Source organism: Octopus bimaculoides, chromosome 16 (genome assembly GCF_001194135.2).
Source record: "Octopus bimaculoides isolate UCB-OBI-ISO-001 chromosome 16, ASM119413v2, whole genome shotgun sequence".
Classification (NCBI taxonomy): domain Eukaryota; kingdom Metazoa; phylum Mollusca; class Cephalopoda; order Octopoda; family Octopodidae; genus Octopus; species Octopus bimaculoides.
Window position 1 is genome coordinate 6,480,106 of NC_068996.1, and position 20,772 is coordinate 6,500,877.

At 35.1% G+C, this 20,772-nt stretch overlaps 1 protein-coding gene across 2 annotated transcripts in view; it reads right to left on the bottom strand.

Moving 5' to 3' along the window:
• Nucleotides 1-20,772, bottom strand: part of LOC106883358 (bromodomain-containing protein DDB_G0270170) — a 212,788-nt gene that overhangs the window by 188,311 nt on the left and 3,705 nt on the right. For both annotated transcript variants that reach the window (XM_052973507.1, XM_052973506.1), the window contains exon 2: nt 5,912-9,309. In XM_052973507.1, coding sequence (XP_052829467.1) covers nt 5,912-9,309 — 3,398 coding nt within the window. The remainder of the gene's footprint in view (nt 1-5,911; nt 9,310-20,772) is intronic.

Here is a 20,772-nt window from a genome sequence, read left to right on the forward strand (position 1 = left end):
GTGCGGGTGGCACATAAAAGACACCATTTCGAGCGTGGCCGTTTTCGTGCGGGGGACACGTAAAAGCACCCACTACACTCTCTGAGTGGTTGGCGTTAGGAAGGGCATCCAGCTGTAGAAACTCTGCCAAATCAGACTGGAGCCTGGTGTTGCCATCCGGTTTCACCAGTCCTCAGTCAAATCGTCCAACCCATGCTAGCATGGAAAGCGGACGTTAAACGATGATGATGATGATGATGATGATCCACCCTCAACAGATTATGTACTTGAAATTCTTCTTTGGTTTAAAAAAAACATTTTCTGCCTTTTCAATATTGCCTTCTACATACCTATTGGAAAGCTTGACCTAAGGCACTGCAAGCTAACAGAACATTCATTGATAATATAATGTTGCCACTGCTGAACAGGCCAGACTGTACCCTCATGAAAAGCCTCAGCATAGTCACTTGGTCTACTAGAAATAGCAGCAAAGTTTCCCTTCAACACACTCTCTACAGTCTTAAACTAAACGAGAAGGACACAGGACACATTGGATAATGTAGCCCTGATGGGGGCTATGGTTTGGAAAGAAAATAAATGTTAAGGTCATGGCTGGAGTGTCATGTCAGTGATCATAGGTCTGCTTCATCAGAGTTAAACACCAAACATAGAGAGAGGGTGGGCTGAGTCAGAAATAATTCTCTTGGGAATGGGTGCAATAATAAAGTATCAGTTGGGTGTTGGCTGACCAACACCCAACTAAGTTTCATGTGCCCTCCAAGTTTATACAAAAATTAAATTCCAGTTTTAATAACATAAAATAATAAAAAAATTCTCTAATTGAGTTGCATATGAAGGAGATGACAGAATACTTAGATGTGGCACATTGCTGTACTCAAGCAGACTTGAGTCTGCTTGACTCAAAAGAATTGAGATCCACCACAAAACAATTGAGATCCTAAAACCAAAGTGTCACACAAAAAGCACTGGTGCTGATACCACATAAAAAACACCCAGTACTCTCTGTAAAGTGGTTGGAGTTAGGAAGGGTATCCAGCCATAAAAACCATGCCAGAACAGACTATGAAACCTGGTGTAGCCCCTGGCCTTGCTAGTTCCTGTCAAGCCATCCAACCCATACCAGCATGGAAAACGGACATAAAATGTTGACATCCATTTGAATAGAAAGAAGATACATGAGAATAAAGAAAGCTTCATAGATAATTTGTTAATTTAAATTTAGATTTTTAACGAATAATTTATTTTAAGAGAGTTTTATTGATGCAGTGGTTCTCTAACAGTGCAATGCAACACACTTGTGTACTGCAAGGGATATATATATAGGGATGCCTCAAGGGATATCATAATGTGCCATGGATTTAGTTAATAATATAAATTAAAGGCATTAGAAAATCTATGTTAATTCTCGAGTGCCTTGTAAAATGTTTTATTCACAATTTTGTGATAAATAAGTATGATTAATAAAACAAGATAGGCAATAGTTTTATATATTTTTCTAAATTTTTAACTTTAAAGTATACTTTTGGAGGGTTTATATATATATATATATATATATATATATATATATAACTTTACACTAGTGGGTTTTTTTTTTTTGATCGCTGGTGCACTAGCAATAATTCTCAATCTAGTTTAAATCCTCCAATAACATCAGACCCATAACTACATTAGCTTATGATTTTCTTAAATACCCCAGGATAATTAACTGTAAACAAGACAAACTTCTTTTAGTCTGCTAAATAATCCTTCTGAAACCAAGTCCAGCCTGAGGTCGCTATTTATTCAGTTATTTAATTATTTATTCATTCATTCTGTACTTCCTGCTTTGAAGTGCTCATATCTAAATTAGAACTCTCCACTATCATTTTTATATAAAGAATCTTTTATTTTTATTAAGTTATTTTTGCAGCACCAGCTTATGATGCTACTTAAACCAACGAAGGAGCCTGTTGAGACATGAAAAACTCAACATGGCTGTTGAACCAGCTGGAAATAGCAACCAAATTTCTCTCACATCACAACCTACTAACTTTGTTTCTCATTCAATATTTTAGATATAGAGATATTACTATGTCTGAAAAAAAAAGTAAAAAAATAAATAGTCATGATCAGAATGCCTTTGTGGGTTACCCCATCAAGTTTAAACAACACTAACAACGATAAAGACAACAATCAATAAATAGTTTTTAAAAAATGTTATTTTACTAAGATCATTCTAAAATCGTTGTAACTATTGAAATTAATTAAAACTTAAGACAGTGTATTCCATTAGCAATATAGTCATGAAAAGAATAAAATTGAGTTAACTTTTCCAAGAGACAAAACTACAGTAATGAGAGACTTAAAGCTTGCAACAAAACCTATTTAACCTTTCCAATATCAACTTATTAATTTCAAAATGAAATTGATTATGAAAATAAGTATGGCTGCATCATTAAAACGTTTGCTTTGAAACTATGTAATATTGGGTTCAGTCTTACTATTATAGTCCCAGGCCAACCAATGCCTTGTGAGGGAATTTGGTGAGAGAAACTCTGTGGAAGCCCATTGTGTGTCTGTGTATATATGTGTGTGTGTGTGTGTGTGTGTGTGTGTGTGTGTGTGTGTGTGTGTGTATGTATACATTCACACACGCGTGTGGCTTTGTGTCTGTGTTTGTTTCCCACCCCACTGCTTAACAATTGAAGTTGGTCTGTTGAAGTTCAACAAAAGAGACTGATACAATTAAGTACCAAGGTCAATTTGTTTGACTAAACGCTTCAAGGCAGTGCTCCAACATGGCCTCAGTTCAATGACTGAAACAAGTAAAAGAAGAATCTTATTTCACAAGAAATTATGGTATTGGAAGCTTAAAAGCAGCAGTTAAATTCACACTGAACCAAAACTGGTGGGACAGACAGTATTACTTTATTCTTTCTGTTACTTTTTCCTGTAAATAGAATTCTTGCAGACACAGACTACTACCTGTCCCCTTGAACTGTGTTTTATCTCATTAGAATTTGAGTATTTGAAAGGTTAATACAGTAGCTACATTATCTTTGAGACAAAACTGCTAGGACAGTCTAAGTAAGATAAGTGGAAGAGTCAAGGCTTGAAATAAAACTCAAACACTTTTGAAGTTTTAGTACTAAAGTGCTGCTATTGAAATGGACTATTCTTGTTTCAATTAATATTCAAAATAGTAAAGAATGTAATGAAATAACTTTATCGTAGTTAACTTTTGTTTTAAATATAAATCAAGATGAAAAATCAATGAAAGCTTTTAAATTAGGTCCCCCCACCCTTAAAGTGGAAAGTTTGTATCAGAGTACCAAGAGCAGTTTCAGACAGTTGTTACCAAAAGGATTATAATATAACTAATGAAGTTTTACAGTTGTTCAAAACTGCATCTGGTGTTTGTGGGTATTCAAGCTGTAAGAGATAGCAACCAAATCTGTCCTGAATCACACACCCTACCATCTGAAGGATAGATTAGATAATTTACATTATTTATATTTGACGGATATTTATCCTCATCTTGTTTGTTGTTAACACAACGTTTCGGCTGATAGACCATCCAGCCTTCATCAGGTGTCTTGGGGAAATTTCGAACCTGGGTTCTCATTCCTAGGGTATTTTTTGATGTTATTATTATTATTATTATTCAGGTCACTGCCTGGAATTGAACTCAGAATCTTGGGGTTAGTAGCCCACGCTTTGAACCACTACGCCATATGCCTGTGACCTGAATAATAATAACAACAACATTGAAAAATACCTTAGGAATGAGAACCCAGGTTCAAAATTTCCCCAAGACACCTGATGAAGGCTGGAAGGTATATCAGCAGAAAATTGTTAACAACAAACAAGATGAGGACAAATATCCGTCAAATGTAAATAATGTACATAATTCCTCATCTCTTAAATATAGAACCAGATTAGATAATGTTCTACATATTTATGGCTAAATTGTCTTTGTTCACATGTCTCCTCAATTAGCGCAGACCCTTGGGCTTAAAGAACTACAACCAGCTTCACTGGTAAACTATGTTGTTGATCAGCTTACTGGAAATAATAGCCAAATCATCCTGAAATCAGAGTAATTTGGCTGTTTATGTTGTGATGTCAGATAACAAGAAAGAAAAAGAAAGGATACATTGGATAATACAAAATACATTCTGGTCATAAACAGAATGTCTTTGATCGTCTGTGTTCATTCAAGGATGACCAAAAGCTAAATAATAACAACCACTACTAAGAGTTATCCTAATGTCCCTTGAGGTTTGACCTTTTTTTTGTCTTTTTTTTTTTGTCAAGGATTAAATCAAAAGACATTCATCCCTCACCTCATCTGGAATAAGATCACTTAAATCTTGTTGGTGTTTTGCCCATGGTCAATTCTGACTGAGCAGGCCCATAATCAAAGGCTTTCCAGTCATGACTATTATATCTCTTCGGGGTTATATAGGATTTCAGTGTCTAAAGTAAACTTTTTTTATTTATGTAACCCAAGATGGCATACTACTCTCACATCTGAGATTGTGATATAAAACATTATACGTATCAATTTAAAACTGAATAAGAAACAGTTCCAATGGTGAAACTCAAAACTATGTACCTATTGTTTATTAGGCAGTGCCAAATTTCAACATTACAATTTTCATAACTAATAAATGCTTTTCCCCACATGCTACACTTTTTAATTCTTTCTATACCAATTCCACCCAAGCCAACACCTCTCATTCTACAGTACAAAAATCTCTCAATTTGAAGTATTTATATCTAAATTAAAACCACCCATCATAACTTTATCTCAGAACTTTCTCCTTTGTTTTTACCAGGCCAGTTCCGAGTTTGGGTGTTCAGGTAGGCCACTTGGCATGGGACCAATGGTTTTGTGGGAATCTTCACTCACTAGTTAGAAACGAAGGGCAGACCACTTTGGGAATGAATTAGCTGTTTTCACAAATTGTTCTAATTCTTTCATTCTGTTCTATATAAGTACATCACTACATGTATATGTATATATTTGTAAGCCAAACATAAACAATGTGTATTCAGCACAAATTACTAAAATATTTCAAAGATTAATTTTAAACACGTTCTATATTTCTACAGTCCATATCTGGTTTGGGCCTATAACTTGAAATGAGACCTACATTTCACATTTGGCCTGTACACTGATATCTTTCATTATAAATATGATTACAAAAACGATTAACTGATTAACTCACGAAATATCTTTCAATCTGTTTGTGTAGATTTGGGAATAGCTGTGTGATCAAGAAGCTCAGTTTGCAACCACATACCTTTTGGATTCAGTTCAATTGCACAGTACCTTGGATAAGTATCTTCTACTAGAGTCCCAGGCTGACCAATACCTTGTGAATGAATTTGATGGAAGGAAAGTGTATGTGTGTATCTTTGTACCCCACCAATAATTTGACAGTTGATGTACATCCCTGTAACCTGGCAGTTCAGCAAAAGAGAATAAGAACCAAACTTAAAAGATAAATAAGTATTGGGGTTGCTTTGTTTGACTAAATTCTTCAAGGCAGTGCCCCAACATGGCCACAGTCCAATGACTGGAACAATCGTTCATCGTTTAACGTCCGCTTTCCATGCTAGCATGAGTTGGACAATTTGAGTGAGGACTGGTGAACCAGATGGCTGCACCAAGCTCCAATCTGATTTGGCAGTTTCTACAGCTGGATGCCCTTCCTAATGCCAACCACTCCGATAGTGTAGTGAGTGCTTTTACGTGCCACCGACACGAGGGCCAGTCAGGCGGTACTAGCAACAGCCATGCTCAAATGGTGTTTTTTATGTGCCACCCGCACAAGAGCCAGTCCAGCGGCACTGGCAACGACCTTGCTCAAAGAAAAATCATAAAAGAACATAACATCTATTTAAGAAAATTACAATTACTTACAATGGAGCAGTGAAGATAGACTTCTTGAAGGCATGGTCATTACTGGTATAACTTCTTCGCCGAGAATTCTTTAATCTGTCGTAACTGTCACTCTGAGGATTTATTAATTGCTGAGGGTTCCATCCATCTTCAAGTGTATTCTTAGCAGACATTTCCTGAGTTTGAGTTGAAGTTACATCTAAGTTACTTGTGTAGCTCCTTAATGGATAAATTGTTTCGGAAATTGTTCGGTTCATGTTGCGTTGATTAGCAACACTGCTCTGATATGCCTTTTTAGGGGCTGGACCTTGCGGTACAGCAAACTTATCTTCATCACCTAGCTTTACAGACAAAGGCAAACTGTCACTACGTCCATGTACAATAGAGGTAGCTGCCTGGGTATTGTGACTCGAGTTACTCATACCTTCACCTTGCATAGACTGACCCATTTCATTTAAACCCTCTCTTACACGTGACTTTCTCAGGACATGATCCCATTTTGAATCAAATTTACTATCATTTTCAGATATTTCTAATAGGTCTTTGCTTTCAAATGGATATTGTTTATAATTAACAAGTGGTCTTTCTGACAATGCAGCTTCTGTCTCATCATACATTCCAAAAGCTTTTTTCATTGATGCCCTGCGTGTAGCAGTAATTTGTGATGAAGAAATCTGTTCACCGGATTGGTTGGAAGCTGAAGGATTTTTATCTTCGTTATGCTTTCGGAATATAGAGGTTTGACTGCCAGGAAAACTTGACCAATCTTGACCATAAGCACTTTTTTTGCTGTCTAACACAGAAGTCGAACTGTGAAATTTTTTAAATTTGCTTGCATCGAGTTTGGTAGAAGCTGAAGATTCATGCATTAAAGGCAGTGGTGTAGTTGATAATGCATACAAATCCTGTGTTTTTTGTGGAACTGCATAGCTAGTAACTTGAGCTCTAAATTTCTCTGGCATACCTAGGTCTTGTAGAGTAGATGATGTTCTGTTTGCATTACTGGTGTCTGAAGTATAATTGGCTCCGGAATTTTGCTGTTTATAAGAATTTGGAATCTTTTCTTTTTTTGGTAAATGATAACTTTGATTAGGTTGACACTCAAGTGATTGGTCCTCTTTAGATTCAAAAAAAGGAGTTGTAGCTTGACTGTTAAAATGTTGATTTGCTGAGACTGGATAATGTTTTTGTGTCTCCCAAGAGGTGCTTGACTGGTTTGGGAAGCTAAAGCAATTAGGTCTAGAAGATGTAGTTGACTCAGGTTGTGAGACTTTAATTACAAGACTACTGTTGGAATCAGCATGTTTTAGGCCTTGTGTTAACGTTTCTTGTGATGCAGACAAATTTGAGGATGATGTGCTAATAGGTGGAACATTGCCTTGTCTGAATGCTTGCATATAAAATTCTTCTGAAAGCTTTCTGAGAATGGGAGCTGTACTTGGTACATAGTCTTGGTAACCAGATAATAAATTCTCAACTGTGACCGGTCGTCTAACTTCTGATTCCGATGCAGATCTTTGTTTTGGTTGTTTATTTGATTCTAGATTAAATTTCAAAGAATTCATATCACTGATTTGATCCCTTTTTTCTTCTAAAAGTGATGCTTGGTTTCTAAACTCAGTAACATGATCTGCCAATGCCTCACTATGAGGTCTGCGCATTGGTTGATAAGCTCTTGAATAATTAACATTTAAGTCCCCTTCAACTGCAGCTTGCAGTCCAGCAGACTGCACAACCTTGGATTGGGCTGAATTGAAATCAGAATCTTTACTATCTGTCAGTGGAGCGGTTTGCAAACTGTTTTCATGGCTAAAATCTTTTTCTAGGCCCACTTGTACTCCCGCACTTTTCATCTTTGACAATTCTGTATTCCTGCCTGTATTTGACAATGCTTGAGTGATGGGAAATACTAACTCTGTTTGAGTGCTAGTGTTGTAATAAGGTGTTTGTTTGATTATATAAGTTGATGAAGAACCTGTAGTGCTTTTTACATCACCCAACTTAAAATTGTTGTTTGTAGCATATTTTTCTCCACTTATCATGATAGGATTTGTGACCAAATTACCATAAATTTTAGAATCTGTCTCAGACCTAGGTCTCATACTATTATCTTTTTCATCTTCAGAAGTAGAGAACATTTTCTTTTGCTCTTCCTCAGGTAAAGAAGTCTGGGTATCTCTATGAAGGTTAAGATTAGAAGTAGAAGAAGAGGAGGATAACTGGGGCCAGTTCATGATTAAAGGGCTAATTGGGGAAGTTTGTTGACTATGTGATAGCATAGTTTTGTTTGAAGTCTTTTCATTTACAGAGGACATCATTTTGGGGACAGGGATATCTCGTTCAGGTGGAGAAGGAACATTATATTCAGCATCGCCTAAATTGTGACCATCAGAATCGAATCTTGGAGGGGGATATCCAGGTTTAGAATTATAAAATTCTTTAAATCGCATCGATGACTTTGGTTTATGGTAATGTTTATTGCCAGCATAGCTGTCATCAGGAGTGTTCTCAGTATCACGTTTTTGAAATAGAGGAGTATTTCCTTGTTTAGCTGAAGACAGAGATTTGTGTTCTGCTAACATAGGAGTTGAGGAAGACCAAGTTTGTGACTGCTTAGATACAGCAATAGTGTATGGCTCACAAGGAATTTTACTATGGACAGTAACTGGCCATGATGGAGATTTTTCATGACCAGTTCCTTGAACAGAAAATTCAAAATCAGAATTTTCAGAGTTTAGAGATTCATAAGATTGTACAGTTGATGGATTTTGTGAGAACCCTGTTTTTAATCCAAACTCAAAAGCTTTGCTTTGGAGCTGGGTAAGTGTGTAAGGAACTTCATCAGAGTGTCTTCGATCTTCAGGTACTCGTACCAACTCTTGATTTTCAGACTTAGGTCTCAAATCCGAATTTTTAAGATTATGTTTCTTTAAAGGATAGTTTGAATCCATATAGTCATTTGATAGGTTCTTATCCACATTTCTTCTAATTTCATTAGATTTAAATTGTTTATCTCTATTGAAAAACAATAATTTATCTCTAAAAGTAGAATTCCCTTCAGTGTTATAGTCTTTCTTTGATTCTCCTCTGTAATCAGTGATCAGATCAGGCTGTTGCCAAGTTTCTTGATAATGCTTACTACGTTTAAGCCATTTGTGATGATCGGATACTGACAGCCGATCGACTTGCTCGTTTGTCACAGATTTTAATTGTAACTTTGATAAGTCAGAGTAACTCTTACTCTTTTCTTCGTAAGGCCAAGCAAATTCAGGTTTTATTTCATTCGATTTTACTGATGAAACTGACCACACCTTATGTTTGGGACTGCTAAGAACTAATCTTGTATTTGCTGAAGTTAAACCATAAATATTTCTGGCAGCTTTTGTTAAACCATAACCATGATCACAGTTACTGCAATGCTAGAAAAAGAAATAAAAATGTCAATTTAAATTTCAGCTAAATTTAAAAGAAAAGCAAGAGAAAGAAAACTGATTTTAAATTTGGTTTTCTCCTTTCTTACATTATTTTTGTTAAAATAAAATAAATTAAGAGTAAATTAATCAATTTTAAAATCCTAATTGGATACAATGTTATGTTGTTTTTACAATGTGACTTTAGAAGAAAATTAGGAAATTAGTTAGATATACATATTTATGTTTAGTGAGATTCTATATATATATATATATATAGATAGATAGAGAGAGTTAATGAAATAAATACTACCAAAAATAAACAAACCAACTTCTAATTATATAACATATGAAAGAACAATTAAAAAATATATGCTTCCTTAAATGAATCCTTTTACATACATATAGCAGTAAATATATATGTACATGCATAGTTATGTGGTTGAGAAGTTTGCTTTGTAAATATGAGGCAGTGGAGTTCAATTCCACAGCCGGGCAAATGTCAAATGTAGACACAGGTGGACCAAACTTTGTGAGTGGAATTTGGTAGATGGAAGCTTGTGTGTGTGCATGTGTTTATAAAGTTACCAGGTGACGCGTTGTTGTATTGTCCCATATATGTCCTGTAACTCGGTCACTTGATAAAATAAATACTATAATACTTGGGTTGACAGAGTTGACTAAACCTTTAAAGATATTACAGCAAAAGAATATATACGCATATTCATACATAGACACACTAATACATATGTCTGCATGTACATGTATATATAACCTCCAACCAGTTTTCTTTCAGTCTCTTCCTATACCCCTTTGATGAAGGACTAACAGTAGAAATGTCAAGACTCTCCTTTTAAAGATTAAGTTAAAACATTTGATACAACTTGTCCCCCTTGTGTTGTTTTTAGTTACTTATAAATTAATTTTTTATTGCTTTCATAATTTTATATAAATATACACATACATATAAAATATATACACACACACATCTCTCTCTCTTCGGTCTGTTGGTGCCTTTAATTGGCACAACGAGCAGTCAACGATCACCAATTATCTCCGTCTCTGGCCAACTAGTAAGTTTCTTCCCAGGTGATATTCAGTCTGCACAGGTCCTCTTTGAAGGTACTATACCATTCCTTCCTTGGCCGGCCTCTTTTTCTCTTACCTTCCAGTAGCATCCAGCCCATGGCTGTTTTGGCAAGCCTCTCCTGTGGCAGTCTTAGTATGTGTCCAGCCATTCTCATTTATCATTCGGTTACAATTACATGCAACAGCCTTACTCTAGCTGCTTGGAGGATGGCTTCATTTGTCACTCTGTCTCAATAAGTGATTCTTAGGATCTTTCTGAGGAACCGCTGATGAAACATGTCAAATTGGCAGGTGATTTTTGCTGTCATCTTCCAATTCTCAGCTGCACAGATCGCAGTATTGCTGATTCATACAGATGAATCTTCAGCTCTATTCTTATGTTATTGCTACACCAAAGTGTTGCCAGACTACTAAATACTGCCACTGTCTTGCCAATTCTGCAGCTTACATCTGTCTCTACATCGCTGTTGCTTGTCGCTATGTTTCCCAGATATGTGAAGCCTGTAACTTCTTCAACTGGTTCTTGTCCAACTTTCACTGGTACACTTTCTACATGTTTCCCAACTTACACTACCTTTGTCTTTTGACTGCTTATTCTCAACCCAGTCTTTGCTGCTCCCTTTTCCATTTTTGTTATTATTTCTTGTAATGTAACATGCTTACAAATATTTTTATGTACATACACACACACACATATATAAACACACTAGTAATGCATAAATCCTGTTATTCAGTACCTTATTAATACAGCTTTGATTACACTAATTGGTGGTAGGCACCTTGGGTAAGTATCTTCTAATATAGCCTTGGAACAACCCAAACTTTTGCGAGTGAAACCTAAATGGCAATTTATGTGAAAACTCACTGTGTAGACTACCTATGCTTCAAGAATTAGAGTCAGGATTGCCTGTTTTAACACCACTATTGTCCCCAGAGTACCTTTAGCAGAGACCACTCCACTACAAGCATTTGAACCATAACTTCATATCTTCAAATATCAGCCCTAACTGCCATGACTTTTGTGCTATGATTTCTTCTTCCTTCTCTGTCATCACCACCACTAATGTCATAGACCATGCAAAGATCATTGCAATACTATTTGTTCTCTAAGCCATAAAAATAAACATATTCCCTCAAAATCAATTCAATAATATACCAGTAATCCACAAGAGTGAATTTAATAAACTATATACCTCCATTCCTTTCAGGCAGCCTTATATACCTTATAAGTTAAGTATTATTTATCTTGTGTTTTATTGTTCTTTGTAAAACATTTTACCAACATGGTCATGCATGCATCTACAAACTATCTATAAGCTGTTGATTATCCTCTTGGTCAACTTTGATCAAGCAAACCAACAGAAACCAAGGAAAAAAAAAGGTCAAAAGCGTTAATTCAAAAGGTTTCTATGTAACAAAAGTTAGACAAAAAAGACACAGTAACTGAAACAGAAACAGTACAAGTGTTGGTATTCCCTGGTATGTAGAGGTGTAAGTATGTGTGCATACACATACTTACACATTAATAAGTTACACAAACATATATTAAAAACAATATAACAACAATAGATCACCAAAGAATAACATCAATAAACAATAGAAGTGATAAGTGCACCAAAAGTGCAGATAAGAAAACAAACAGATAACAGTGGTGGTGGTGGTGGTGGTGGTAGCAAAGATAGTTTAATAGAGGTAGTAGTCTTGGCAGGCAATTGCAGTGATAGTGGAGCATTCTCATGCAGCAATAGAAGTGATGATAGTCGTGAAGAAAACAAAATTCATAAAGATCATATTTGCAGCATTGGTGGTGATGGCTGTATCAGAAGCAACAGTAACAGAAGAAGTGGCTGTGGTGAAAGTGGTGATTCCCATGGAAGAAAGAACAAAAACAACAAAAGCTTGTTTGTTGGTTGATGTAAAATTATATATTTAGACAAAAAAGAATTTGATTGTAAACTACAATAACAAAAAAAAAATGTTGCTTTAATATATATTGAATAAAACAGTTTCAATATCTTCTTCAGTCAAGGTGGAGAATCAAATAAAGAGGGGTTTTTATTGTTAAATGTTTTAATTTTTAGATATTGTGATTATATTTTAAATTTTTTGTATTTGGTTTACAATATTCTTAATGTGAATTATGTGTTGAAAGATTTTGTTGCACCTTGGGAGGGTTATTATGCCAATAATAATAAACACATGCACTGGTTCTATTTCATTGATTATTTAATTGGTTAAATAGTTAACCAATTGACAAATAAATGATAAAGAAATGAAATAGAAACAGCGCTTGTCTATTATTGGCATAATAATGCACTTAAGGTACAATACAATTTAAATTTTATAAATTTTTAAAACCTTGTGTGCATTTTATTTTGTGATAAGTTCAGTTTCCATTAGAAAAGTGATCTATAAATCACTTAAAGATGCTCAGAGATTGGATTAATCGAAATGCAGTGTTTAGAAAAGAAAAGGAAATGAAAGCAAAGAATAAAAGAATGAAGTTAACATGGGGAAAAAATTTAAGCTAATTCTTTAAAAATAAAATTGTGTAACACTAAGAGCTTACAGTGGATTTAATTTTTTTTACTTAATTCATCATATCACAGCAATCATTATATCAGCCTTATTACTATTAACCTTTTAGCATTCAGAATTCTTTGTCAAATGTAATGCTTATTGGTTAACATTGTTTTGAATTAATCACACATTCTCATGTAGCTTCAAGATTTCAATGGTGTGTTTGTATATTTGTAGATTGACATTTTAGGGTAGGTGTGAGAGATTGGATATGATCAGTTTTAGCATAAAGCAAATAGTATATTTAGGCTGGATATAAGCCAGATTAAATGCTAAAGGATTAAGGTGGTGAATGAGCTGACAGAATCTTCAGACAAAATGCTTAGCAGCATTTCTTCTAACTTTTTATGTCTGGAGTTCTAATTCTGCTGAAATTAACTTTGGGGTCATCCTTTTGGAGTCAATAAAATAAAATACTAGTCAAATAGTCAACTAGTGTGCTCACTTCAAATTATTCCAAAATTAGAAATAATCATTATTATTAATATTATTAGGAAAGAAGAAGAGTTGGGGATGAGATGTCCTTTTACATTCTGTGTTCAATTCTTACTTGGCTGGGCATCAAGTCATATTTTATACCTCTTGGAATTTATGAAATAAGCACCAGTCAAATATTAAGACCAATTTAACCCTTTAGCATTCAAACCAACCATATCCAGCCTAAATATTCTACCTGGTTTTTATGCTCAAACCAACCTGATCTGGCCTCTCACACTCACACCTACCCTAAAATGTCATTCTATAAATAAACAATCACATCATCACAATCTCAAATTATGAGATAATGCATGAACACTTCAAAACAAGATGAATAAATAAGCATTACATTTGATAGAGTAATCTGAACACTGTGAAGGGCAGTCAAGTGCACCACATTCCTACAATTTGTAATCTTGTGCATAACTTGGAAACCTATTTCTCTTTTCAAGATATAGAAGGTGACGGAATAGCATAAACTGTTCCTTAAAGGAAAGTTCAGGGTTATATAAAGATTGCCTTTCATCCATTTAGAGTCAATAAAATATGTCTGATGGTGTGGGGTTAAGTGTTCACTTTGAAATTATGTCGTTCCAGGTTCAATATCACTTAAAGACATAGCTGGTCCCAGCCCAATGAGTGAAAACAATAAGGGAATAAAAGAATAAGTATGATGAAACTGCTACCACCAGTCTGGTTAGAAAAAACAGCTAAATCTCCCTCAAATGATACCCTATTGTCTTCAATATGGGAAATACACATTCCAACACAGGATGGTGAGTACTGGAATAATTTTGATCACAGGTCTGCTCAATAAGAGATAACTCAGGGCTAATCTTTATTTTATATTACCATTATTATTATTATTATTATTTAAATTATTAAGAGACCAAGCTGGCAGAATTGTTAGTATGCCAGGCAAAATGCTTAGCAGGATTTCATTTAGCTTTACATTCTGAGTTCAAATTTCACCGAGGTCAACCTTACTTTTCATCCGTTTCGGGATCAATAAAATAAGTATCAGTTGAGCACTGGGGTCAATATAATTGACTTGTCCTCTCCCATAAAATTTCTGGCTTTGTGCCAAAATTTGACATTATCATCATTGTTGCTTATTGATTTATTGCATTTGGTTGTTCCGATGACTTTTAGCACCAGATTGAATAAATGTATGATAAAAAGCTTTCAGCTATGACCATTACATCCATTTTTTTTTTTCCTTATCCAAGACTACAATTCTCAAATGTCTTTTATTTTCAGGTGTTAAATGTTACCTAAGAGAGAGTTTTGGCTACTATTTCTTTGCAAATCAAGTAACCATGTGGATGCTCCCCCAACACCTGTTGGTTCATATGTGGGTTAGATGAATAGCATAATACCTTGAGAATTTTCCATGTTTACTTTCGGTAGTTAGCTCTACTGGAATTAGTTCAATTGTAACCTTCTTTTACTGCTGACATTTTCTCATTTTGGAAAAATACACCTTACAACATACATACTTCTACCTTGTTTCTCTGGTGTAGCTGTGTGGTAAGAAGTTTGCTTCCCAACTACATGGTTCAGTGTCTTCTACTGTAGCCTCAGGCTGACAAAAGCCTTAAGTGGATTGGGTACATGGAAAGTGTAAGAAGTTAGTATAGCATTATCATCATCTAACATCTGTTTTCATGCTGGCATGGGCTGGACAGTTTGACCAGAACTGATAAGGCAGGGACCGCACCAGGGTCCATTGTCTGTTTTGGATGTCCTTCCTAATGCCAACCACTCCATAGAGTGTTCTGGGTGCTTTCAATGTAGCACCAACACAAATATATAAGCATTGAATGAGATTATATATATATATATGTGTATATATATATATATATCATCATCATCATCATCATCGTTTAACGTCCGCTTTCCATGCTAGCATGGGTTGGACGATTTGACTGAGGACTGGTGCAACCGGATGGCTACACCAGGCTCCAATCTAATTTGGCAGAGTTTCTACAGCTGGATGCCCTTCCTAACGCCAACCACTCAGAGAGTGTAGTGGGTGCTTTTACGTGTCACCCGCACAAAAACGGCCACGCTCGAAATGGTGTCTTTTATGTGCCACCCGCATAAGAGCCAGTCCAGGGGCACTGGCAACGATCTCGCTCGAAAACCCTACAAGGCCAGTGTCAATGAATGTCTGTGTGAATTTGTTATGTGTTTGTTTGCCACCACTGCTTAACAACCAGTGTTGGTGTGTTTATGTCCCTAAAATTTATTGGATCAGCAAAAGAGACTGATACAATAAACACCAGGCTTAAAGAGAGAATAAGTACTGGGGTTGATATGTCTGACCAAGTATTCTTCAAGGAGGTGGTGCCCTAGCAAAGCCATAGTCTAATGACTGAAACAAGTAAGATAAACGATGATAGTAAAAGTCACATTTGCAAACAAAAAGCACACAACTGTCAGTAGAATCATCATCATCATTTAACGTCCACTTTCCATGCTAGCATGGGTTGGACGATTTGACTGAGGACTGGCAAACCAGATGGCTACACCAGGCTCCAATCTGATCTGGCAGAGTTTCTACAGCTGGATGCCCTTCCTAACGTCAACCACTCCGTGCCACCGGTATTCGACTCACTATTGTAAGGTTGTGAGTTCAATTCCCAGTGACATGTTGTGTTCTTGAGCAAGACACTTTATTTCACGTTGCTCCAGTCCATTCCGCTGACAAAAATGAGTAGTACCTGTATTTCAAAGGACCAGCCTTGTTACACACTGTATTGCGCTGAATCTCCCTGTGAACTATGTTAAGGGTACGCATGTCTGTTGGTTGCTCAGCCACTTGTATGTTGATTTTAAGGGCAAGCTGTTCTGTTGATCAGATCAACTAGAACCCTTCATTGTCGTAACCAATGGAGTGCCAGTAAAAATCTTCAGGCAACACTTACCAATGCTTTCTTTCTTTTCTTCTTTTTTTTTACAAAGAAGGTAGGGTGTAATTTAATAGAAATTTGGCTGCTATTTCCAGTAGACTGAATGACCATGAACAGGTTCCCTACTGATTCCAACACCTCTGGTGTTTAAAATATAGTCTTACTAGGAAGGGTGGAGAGGAAATAAATATTTATACATGAATGTGCTACCATTTACCATATTTCTTCAAACTGGCTGCACCTATGACTGCTTTCTGAGTACAGATTACTTCTATATTAGTAACATTAAATTTATATTACATTCTATGAAAACTATGCTTTTCTCCTTAGGCACAGGTATGGCCATGTGGTTAAGATGTAATATATCCTTTTGGTTTTTTTGCTGATTTTTTTTTTTTATTAATGGAAAGCTTGGCTCAGTTATTTGATCATGCAATTTAATATTTTTGTGAAATTAATTCTTAATTTCTTGAAATTATCTTCTCTTCTTGACAATCTCTAACAACTAGTTTTTGTTTGTTTCTTTCTCAAATTGAGAGGCTAAATTTCAATTGGGAAAATTCGGTTGATTTTTTTTTTTTAGTTTTCTTTTTGTGTTGGGAGGGTCATTATGCCAGTAATAATGAACACACACACACACAAGTTCAATATCACTTCTTTATTGTTAATCAAGCAGTTAAATATCTCCAAACAACTAATTAGTCTCTCATTTGTTTAATGTGTTTGATAAACAAACAATTGTTTAACAAAGTCCCTCCGTTGTTATTCGTGATCCCATCATTGACATGACCTCTCTCTCTTCAAAGTCTGCCTTCAGTCTGTCTGAGAATTAGTCTTTTATGTGAGTATATTAGATGTGTAATGGCTTAAAAGAGAAAGGAAGGGTGAGAGTAAGCAAAGAATATATGTGTGTGCTTGTGCACATGCATGTGTGAGTGTGGCTGTGTGAGTACACTCATATGCATGCTTGGTTGTGAGTGTGTGTGTGCAGGTTTGGCCTTTTTGTTCAAGGTCAATTTGATCTTAGATCTACAAGGATTTGCTTGTTATTCTGTAAAGATTTATGGTTGTTGTTTTTGTTTTCACAAAGATCAATTCAGTTCACCAACCCTTAAACATATTTATCTAAATCCACATCATTGGGGCCCCTAGCTGATTATGTGTGTAATGGTTTTTGGAAATACTAGAAGCATCACTCCAAGTCCGAGCAGTTGTACTACTATCACCACCACCACCACTACTGATGATGATGGTGGTGATGATGATGATGAGTGATTTCTACCATAGGCACAAGGCTAGAGATTCAGAGAGAGAGGTTTAGTTGATTAAATTCATCGCTGTACACTACTGGTACAGTTTATTGATCTGAGAAGGATCAAGAATAAAGCTGGTTTTGGCAGGATGATCTGGGGTTGAAAATTTGGGACTGGAGGCTTGTTGATTAAATTGACCTCATTACTTGACTGTTATTTTATTTTACTGACCCCGAAAGAATGAAAGACAAAATTGATATCAATGAGATTTGAACTAAGAACATAAGAACTCAGAAATTAGTGGAATGGCAAAATTCTAAGAATAAATGCTGCATTTTTTTCAAATGCTCTCACAAGTTTGCCATTCCACTAATTTCTTTTATTAGTAGAGAGGGCGTCCAAATTATTTACAATGAAGATATTATTGTTAACGCTATTGTAGGTATTATTATTATTATTATTATTATTATTATTATTTTTACAACTTGTGGTACTGGTAATGCTGATGGCTACACGAGTGTCTACTCTGCCACAATTCAGTAACTAAAATATTTGATTTTGCTATTGTATCAACAGCATTAACAGAATAATGGTGATTTCTTTTAACAACAATAATTATACTAATGATTGTTGTTACTATTATTATAATTATTTCATTAATATAAACAATAAAACACCATTTTGAATCCTTATCATAATTAGTGTCACATGCAACGATTTTCTCTGTGTACAATAGGGAATATCCGAGCAATGTTTACCAAACGAAATGAGTAGAAAACACACACTTAAATACACAATATAATATATATTAGTTACAAGATATTAAATACAACTAAGCAGAGAACAGATAAAAAAAAATGTACACTAAGTAAAACATTAAGAATAAATAAAGAAGCCAGACAAGAATGAATTTGAAAAAATGAATACAGAAGCAGTAAAATAAACAGTTTTTTTCTACAAACTATCTTGAGTGTCTTTGTGGTAAGGTCACCATATTATCCACAAAATAAATAGATCATTGGTTCAAAGCATGTTATAGTTATGGTGTGGTAAGACCCCAAATCTACTATTTTAATTTTAAAGTTGAGTATTTGGTACTTAATGTTATTTTGCTAAATTCTTCATTATTTTCATAATTAATTGTTAACAAAAGCAGTGTATATTAACACAGATATAGTAATAAAAGATCTAAAGCGTTTTTTTTTTTTTTTTGTTTTTTTTTAGTAATTTTATTGCTTGAACTATTATGAACTTCACAGCTGATATTTTATGTCAAAAATTGTCCCAAACAATGAAAACAAAAGAGATATAGTTGGTTTATAAAATCCTTCAAAATTCTCAACTTATCTTCAAAATTAATTAAAATAAATATGCACTGTATTTAACCCTTTAGCATTTAAACCAGCTATATTCGGCTCAAATATTCTACCAGTTAAAATGTTCAAAGTGGCCAGATCTGGCCTCACACTTACCCTACAATGTCAGCCTAAAAATAAGCAATTAAATGAACATCCCAAAGCTATGACATAATGTATGATTAATTGAACAATGTGAATGAATAAGCATTACATCTGACAGAGTAATCTGAATGGTAAACGGTTAAAGATGTCAACACAAAAGGATTCAAAATAGAAGAGATGGACTCCACCAATCTGACTCAAAGGAAAGATTAAAAATCAACAATGTTGCTACAAAGACTTTGATGGCTCTGAGACCCATTATTATCAATGTATTATGAGCCAGTGATTTTCAACTGGCAGAATCACCAGAACATCAGAAAAATGCCATATGGTATTTCTTCTAGCTCTACACATTCTAAGGTCAAATTCTTCCAAAATCAACTTTCATCTCCTCAGGGTCAATAAAATAAAGTACCAGTCAAATACTAGGGTTCACAGTTGACTAATTCCTTCTCCTAAGATTTCAGATCATGTGCCTACTCTAGAAACAATTATTATTATTACAAAGGTAGTTAACAGGCAGAATCATTACTGAACCAGACAAATTGCTTAGTGGTATTTCTGGCTTTACACCATGAGTCCAAGTGCTGTTGAGCTCAATTTTACCTTTCATCTTTTTGAGGGTCAACAGAATAAGTACCAGTCAAGCACCAGTATAAGTTGATCATATATAATGAACTTACTCTTTCTCCTAAAAATTTGCTGGCCTTATACAAAAATTTGAAATCATCATCATCATTATTATTATTATTATTAAGGTGGCGAGCTGGGGGAATCATTAGCACGCAGGGCAAAATGCTTAGCAGTATTTCATCTGCCGCTACATTCTGAGTTTAAATTCTGCCAAGGTCAACTTTCGGGGTCGATTAAATAAGTACTAGTTATACACTGCGCTTGATGTAATCGACTTAATCCTTTTGTCTGTCCTTATGGCGAAAATTTGAAATCATTATTATTATTATTATTATTACTATTATTAAGGTGGTGAACAGGCATAATTGTTAGCAAGCCATGCAAAATATTTAGTGACATTTTTTTCTGGCATTATGTTTTGAGTTCAAATTCTACTGATGTTGACTTTACCTTTCATTCTTTCGGGGGTTGATAACTTAAGTACTAGGATCAATGTAATCCACCAGCCCCAACTCCCAAAATTTCAGGCCTTGTACCGATAGTGGAAAGGAGTATTATTATGATCATCATCATTATTGTTGTTAGTGCCGGTAAATAGGTAGAATTCTTAACATGCCAGACAAAATGCTGAGTGGCATTTCTTCCAGCTTTCCATTCTAAGTTCAAATGCCACCGAGGGTGACTTTGCCTTTTATCCTTTCAGGGTTGATAAAATAAATACCAGTTGAGCACTGAGGGTGATGCAATTGACTTGCACCCTCTCCATAAGTGTACTGGCCTTATGCCAAAATTCAAAACCATTATTATTATTATTATTAGTATCATTATTATCATACAAGGTTTTATCATTACGCTTCCTAGTTTGTTTGCTCTTTTCTAATGCTGTGCCACTACTAAATACATTTGTCATATGTTATGTTACTTTCGTCTGCAACAGCTTGATTCTGCTTGTTTACAAAACCACCGTGTTGATTTCTTAAATGTGCCAAAAAGACATCTCTTTCAGATAATATAGCTTGTCAGCTGCTACTGATTTACATTTAATTTATATAAGCATAATATAGT